The sequence below is a fragment of the Moschus berezovskii genome, chromosome 6, assembly GCF_049115385.1.
Source record: "Moschus berezovskii isolate FMDL1 chromosome 6, NW_MosBer_1.0, whole genome shotgun sequence".
Lineage (NCBI taxonomy): Eukaryota > Metazoa > Chordata > Mammalia > Artiodactyla > Moschidae > Moschus > Moschus berezovskii.
The window spans coordinates 62,541,911-62,548,815 of NC_142465.1; the positions used below are offsets into that span (position 1 = coordinate 62,541,911).

The 6,905-nt window shown below is 44.8% G+C and overlaps 1 protein-coding gene across 1 annotated transcript; it reads right to left on the reverse strand.

Annotated features, from left to right (window-relative positions):
* Positions 1–375: 375 nt before the first annotated feature.
* Positions 376–2,592, reverse strand: RPS26 (ribosomal protein S26). The gene is made up of 4 exons (XM_055394262.2): positions 2,441–2,592; positions 2,016–2,193; positions 1,141–1,271; positions 376–483 (listed from the first exon to the last, which is right to left on the reverse strand). Exons 1-4 carry the CDS (start codon positions 2,441–2,443, stop codon positions 448–450), a joined length of 348 nt encoding a protein of 115 aa, XP_055250237.1. The 5' UTR covers positions 2,444–2,592; the 3' UTR covers positions 376–447.
* Between the last annotated feature and the right edge of the window lie 4,313 nt (positions 2,593–6,905).

The window sequence follows — 6,905 nt, forward strand, 5'->3', positions numbered from 1 at the left end:
GTACCACAGAAAGATGAAGGCTGGGTGATTAGCTTAGCAGCAGATCAAGGTAGGCAGGTAAACTTGACCTGAGGTTAAGGACCTGAATACAGATCCCCTTACGCTATTCAAGTTGTGGACTTTAAGTCTTCATGTTGCCACAAGAGGAATGCACACCTCAGTCTAAGTGACTTCCTGATGCACTCCTCACTCTGCTAGTTTCCTCCCCATTTTTTAAGACACCAACTTAAGCCATTTGCCAGGCTGAATTAATCAAACACAGATGCCCTAATTCCTCGCCCCACCCCTAAGCTGTTCAAACTGGGGAGACCAAAGACAGAAATAAGATGTACACAACCCCCACTCCATCTAGCAACATATATTCAACATGCTACATAAAGTATAATCTCCATTTTATTGTCTCTTCAGAGAAACCAAAATTTCTTCAGTCTTTAAGGACTTGGATCCTTACATGGGCTTCGGTGGAGGACGTGGGGCAGCACCCTAAAAGACAAAGTGAAAGAATTAAAAAACCATCAATGGACGCGTCCCCTCTCAAAGAATATTATTTGGTCCATAAAGGCATGGACCGATGTGGAAGGAAGTTACACTACTCAATCTGAAACAGACTAACTTGAAAGCAAATGTTTCAGGTGTGGGTCTTATGACTTAGTTGACCCCACCCATAGACAGAGATCATAATTTGATATTCCTTGTCCTCATTTATCTTTCCTCTATTACCCCTACAAAAAAGATCTTCATGACCCAGATACTAAAGCCAAGATCTGGTTTTGCTCAATAAAATGAGATTCAAGTAGTAAATCCGGACCATGTAACTGCTGTGAGATGTCTCTTGACATCAGCCTATCCTTGGCTCTCCTATGGGTTTAAAAATGGATTAATGTGCACAGTATAATCCTATCTCCAAGGATCCAAGAGCCTGAAGGCTAAGAATTGGTGTAGCTGTCTATCTACTAGAAGATAATCTCTGACTTTGGACTGCCAGAAAACACTCACAAAAGGACTTTCTACATGCTTTTGAAAACGTGGTATTGGAGAAGTCTCACTGCAGTCCATGGCCTCGCAGAGTCAGACACGACTGAACGACTAAACTGAACTGAACTACCCCTCTGGTTTCCATACCTCTTTTAAGGTACTCACCGCAGGTCTAAATCGGGGTGGAGGTGTTCGGTCCTTCCGGGCTTCCCGAGAGCGATTCCTGACTACCTTGCTATGAATGGCACAACTCACGCAATAATGTAGTTTCACATACAGCTTGGGAAGTACATAGGCTAAGAAACAAAAATAATTAGAGTTGTGATATTAGATACAGTACCCACCTTGCCCTGTTCTTCCTTGTTCCTTCTAACCCTCAAAAATAAACTCACTTAGAAGTCAGGCATACCTACAAGATTTTACTCCCAAAGCCAACTGTTCAGTTTATACCTAAACACACATACACACTTCACAAATCAATGTTCCCCTACCAACCCATCCTGTCACCACAGGGACTAAATCCACACCACAGACGCAACAGGAAGGAATGCACTTCCTTCAGTAACTGCGCCAGTCCTAATGCCTATTTCTGGCCCCATTCCCAATAACCTAAGAAATCTAACAAGTTTAAAAAGAGAAAATGATAAGACGACACCATATCGCTCTAAAAATCACCCTTGTCAACCCAACTAGACTCCTTCCACTCTTCAGCGCGCCCCAAGTTTTGATACAGGATAAGCACAGAAAGTGCTTCTAGAATCTCATCCCCTACAGACAGTCACAAAATAAGACTCAAAGACTGTGCAAGACCACACAAAAGAAGACTGTGCAAGACCACACAAAAAACCCCTCTCTTTCCAAACAGAGCTCAAAACGGCACACAATGCAGCAAAAACACCATTCACCTCTACCGACAACAACCTAACAGTGCAAGAAAAGTGCTGGGGATGCTCCAACGAACAGAGCCCACGGATGGGGGGTGGCGGCAGGAGACGGTTTTAGATGTCAGGAAAGTCGCACATTTCGCGCTGCGGACTCACCGTCGAAAACACTCGCTTCAGAAATGTCCCTGACAGCGGCGGCCTCTACGATGTTCCGAATGACGAACTTCTTAATGGCCTTATCCTTGGGCACGCATCGGGCACAGTTGGTGCAGCGAATAGGCTGCACGTGGCCGCGGCCCTTTTTGGCACGACCGTTGTTCCTTCTTTTCTTGGTCTGCGTCAGGATGAAGATACCATTAAGAAGGAGCAACTTACCCGGCTTTAGCCCCGTTCCGGCCACCCCCAAGGAAGACCGACTCAGATCTCCAGTGCCTCGGCAGATCCCTCCAAGCCGGGAAGAAAAACACCCTCTTTCCTTTCTTCCGCCGCGGTCCAGGCTTTCACCCCTCCCCGCAATCTCAGAATCAGCTCCTCTCAGTTTCCACCCGGCCCCGTACTATTCCCCACGCGTTTGCACTCACCATCTTGGAAGCGCGGAGGCGAGAGAGGATCCGGCTACGGCGCCGACTCTCTTATATAGAGTGAGATCCCTCCGCTCACGCCCCCTAGACGTCTCTAGGCCGCACGCCAAAACAGGAAACCACTTTACTCAAATTTTCTTTACTATTCATTGTTCCCGCTTAAATCTAGGGTAGGAAGGTGCTCTTCGAGTTTATTTTCCGTTGCGCAAGGTGACTATGGGACTATTTAATCAACTGGCGGAAGAAAATTAGAGTTATATGTTTCCCAGCAACCCTTGCGACCCCCTGCTCCGGACGTAATTCTGGCCACTATAGCTATCCGTTTTTGCGACGCTAGGCGCGGAAGTTGCCCCACGCAGAACGCAAGTTACAATACCTATTAAGAGGGCGGAGGGGAAGAGATGCATGGTGGGAGTTGTAGTGTGAGGTTGGCAGGCCATGGGTCCCAACCATTTAGACCGAAGTCTGCACCATGCCACTGGGAGACGCTGTTTCTTTGATATTCCAGTTGGTGCAAGATTGAGAAACCCAAGGCGGGGCGTGTGGGAGAGGAATAAAACATTTTAATTCCTCCTTCCAATACATCATCCACTCAAAGGACATGAGTCTGAACAAACTCTGGGAGATAGTGAAGGACAGGGAAGTCTGGCATGGTGCAGTACGTGGGGTCGGCAAAGAGTCGGACACAACTGAGCGATTGAAGAACCACCTTCCAATGAATATGGAGGGAACCCACCCCCCACCCCCCTAGTGAGGAGCCCTGGACGAGTGCGTTGGTGCTAGGGCTGTTTCTCATTAACTTTTTAAAAAATTTCTGGATCCTACTAGCACAGTGCTAGGCGCTGTAGTAAGCATTGTGTAAATATTAACTCATTTAAACCTCAACAAGCCTGTAACCTATAAAGTAAGTTATATTACTATCCTTAATTTACAGATTGAAGAACCGTGTAGACAGGTTGAAATTGAGGTTGCCCAATGGATGTGAGAGTTGGACTGTGAAGAAAGCTGATCGTCGAAGAATTGATGCTTTTGAACTGTGGTGCTGGAAAAGACTCTTGAGAGTCCCTTGGACTGCAAGGAGATCCAACCAGTCCATTCTAAAGGAGATCAATCCTGGGTGTTCATTAGAAGGACTGATGCTAAAGCTGAAACTCCAATACTTTAGCCATCTCATGCGAAGAGTTGACTCACTGGAAAAGACTCTGATGCTGGGAAGGATTGGGGGCGGGAGGAGATGGGGACGACAGAGAATGAGATGGCTGGATGGCATCACCGACTCGATGGACATGAGTTCGAGTGAACTCCGGGAGTTGGTGATGGACAGGGAGGCCTGGCGTTCTGTGATTCATGGGGTGGCAAAGACTTGGACACGACTGAGCGACTGAACTGAACTGAGAGTCACATCGTGCTAATAAGAGGTGTTCTGGCTTCACTATACTATGCTGCCTCTTACCTAACAAACAAATGGATGGGGAAATAGCCTGGACTAGTGACTTAAGAAAATGGCAACCCGCTCCAGTGTTCTTGCCTGGAGAATCCCAGGGACGGGGGAGCCTGGTAGGCTGCCGTCTATGGGGTTGCACAGAGTTGGACACGACTGAAGCGACTCAGCAGCAGCAGCAGTGACTTAAGACGATTTGACTCAGAATCCTAGTAGAAATATGTTTTACATTGGTACTCAGTATATATACAAATACACACACACACACACACACAAGTAAAACACAAACTTCATGAAACCATGCCCTTACAACATAAGGTACACTGTTATGTTTTATTTTCTTTTAGTAAGTGTTGATCAATCCACACCAAGGTGATTGCACCACTCTCTGATGAATCTGACCCCCTACTGAAAATACTTTGTTTTTTCCAAGTTCTTGAGCAAGAGTGGCTATACATGGGTAGCCAACCACACAGTTCAGTTCAATTGCTCAGTCATGTCTGACTCTTTGCGACCCATGGACTGCAGCATGCCAGGCCTCCCTGTCCATCACCGACTCCCAGAGTTTACTCAAACTCATGTCCATTGAATCAGTGATGCCATTCAACCATCTCATCCTCTGTCGTCTCCTCCTGCCCTCAATCTTTCCCAGCATCAGAGTGTTTTCCAATGAGTCAGTTCTTCACATCAGGTGGCCAAAGTATTGGAGTTTCAGCTTCAACATCAGTCTTTCTAATGAATATTCAGGACTGATTTCCTTTAGGATGGACTGGTTGGATCTCCTTGCAGTCCAAGGGACTCTCAAGAGTCTTCTCCAACACCACAGTTCAAAAGCATCAATTCTTCGGCACACTGCTTTCTTTATAGTCCAACTCTCACATCTATACGTGACTACTGGAAAAACCATAGCCTTGACTAGATGGACCTTTGTTCACCATCTGCAGAGATTTTGGAGCCCCCCAAAATAAAGTCTGTCACTGTTTCCACTGTTTCCCCATTTATTTGCCATGAAGTGAGGGGACCAGATGCCATGATGTTAGTTTTCTGAATGTTGAGTTTTAAGCCAACTTTTTCACTTTCTTCTTTCACTTTCATCAAGAGGTTCTTTAGTTTTTCTTCACTTTCTGCCATAAGAGTGGTGTCATCTGCATATCTGAGGTTATTGATATTTCTCCCCACAGTCTTGGTTCCAGCTTGTGCTTCATCCAGCCCAGAATTTCACATGATGTACTCTGCATATAAGTTAAATAAGCAGGGTGACAATATACAGCCTTGACGTACTCCTTTCCCAATTTGGAACCAGTCTGTTCCATGTCCAGTTCTAACTATTGCTTCCTGATCTGCATACAGATCTCTCAGGATGCAGGTATTCTCTGCTCTTAAAGATTTTTCCACAGTATGTGGTGATCCACACAGTCAAAGACTTTGGCATAGTCAATAAAGCAGAAGTAGATGTTTTTCTGAAACTTTCTTGCTTTTTTGATGATCCAGCAGATGTTGGCAATTTGATCTCTGGTTTCTCTGCCTTTTCTAAATCCAGCTTGAACATCTGGAAGTTCACAGCTCACGTACTGTTGAAGCTTCAATTGGAGAATTTTGAGCATTACTTTACCAGTGTGTGAGATGAGTGCAATTGTGCGGTAGTTTGGACTGGAATAAAAACTGACATTTTCCAGTCCTGTGGCCACTGCTGAGTTTTCCAAATGTGCTGGCATATTGAGTGCAGCACTTTCACAGCATCATCTTATAGGATTTGAAATATCTCAACTGGAATTCCATCACCTCCACTAGCTTTGCTCGTGGTGATGCTTCCTAAGGACCACTTGACTTCGCATTCCAGGATGTCTGGCTCTAGGTGAGTGATAACACCATCGTCATTATCTGGGTCATGAAGATCTTTTTGTATAGTTCTTCTGTGCATTCTTGCCACCTCTTCTTAATATCTTCTGCTTCTGTTAGGTCCATACCATTTCTGTCCTTTATTGTGCCCATGTTTGCATGAAATGTTCCCTTGGTATCTCTAGTTTTCTTCAAGAGATCTCTAGTCTTCCCATTCCATTGTTTTCCTCTATTTCTTTGCATTGATCACTGAGGAAGGCTTTCTTATCTCTCCTTGCTATTCTTTGGAACTCTGCATTCAAATGGATATATCTTTCCTTTTCTCCTTTGCTTTTTGCGTCTCTTCTTTTCACAGCTATTTGTAAGGCCTCCTCAGACAGCCATTTCGCCTTTTTCCATTTTTTTTCTTGGGGTACAATGCCATGAACCTCCATCCATAGTTCTTCAGGCACTCTGTCTATCACATCTAATCCCCTGAATCTATTTCTCACTTCCACTGTATAATCGTAAAGGATTTGATTTAGGTTATACCTGAATAGTCTAATGGCATTCCCTACTTTCTTCAATTTCAGTCTGAATTTGGCAATAAGGAGTTCATGATCTGAGCCACAGTCAGCTCTTGTTTTTGCTGACTGTATAGAGCTTCTCCATCTTTGGTTGCAAAGAATATAATCGATCTGATTTCAGTGTTGACCATCTGGTGATGTCCATGTGTAGAGTCTTCTCTCGTGTTGTTGGAAGAGGGTGTTTGCTATGACCAGTCCATTCTCTTGGCAAAACTTTATTAGCCTTTACCCTGCTTCATTCTGTACTCCAAGGCCAAATTTGCCTGTTACTCCAGGTATTTCTTGACTTCCTACTTTTGCATTCCAGTCCCCTATAATGAAAAGGACATCTTTTTGGGTATTAGTTCTAGAAGGCCTTGTAGGTCTGACAAAACGTGGTCCACTGGAGAAGGGAATGGAAATCACTTCAGTATTCTTGCCTTGAGAACCCCATGAACAGTATGGAAAGACAAAAAGATAGGACACTGAAAGAGGAACTCCCCAGGTTGGTAGGTGCCCAATATGTTCCTGGAGATCAGTGGAGAAATAATTCCAGAAAAAATGAAGAGATGGAGCCAAAGCAAAAACAACCACCAGTTGTGGATGTGACTGGTGATGGAAGTAAAGTCCGATGCTGTAA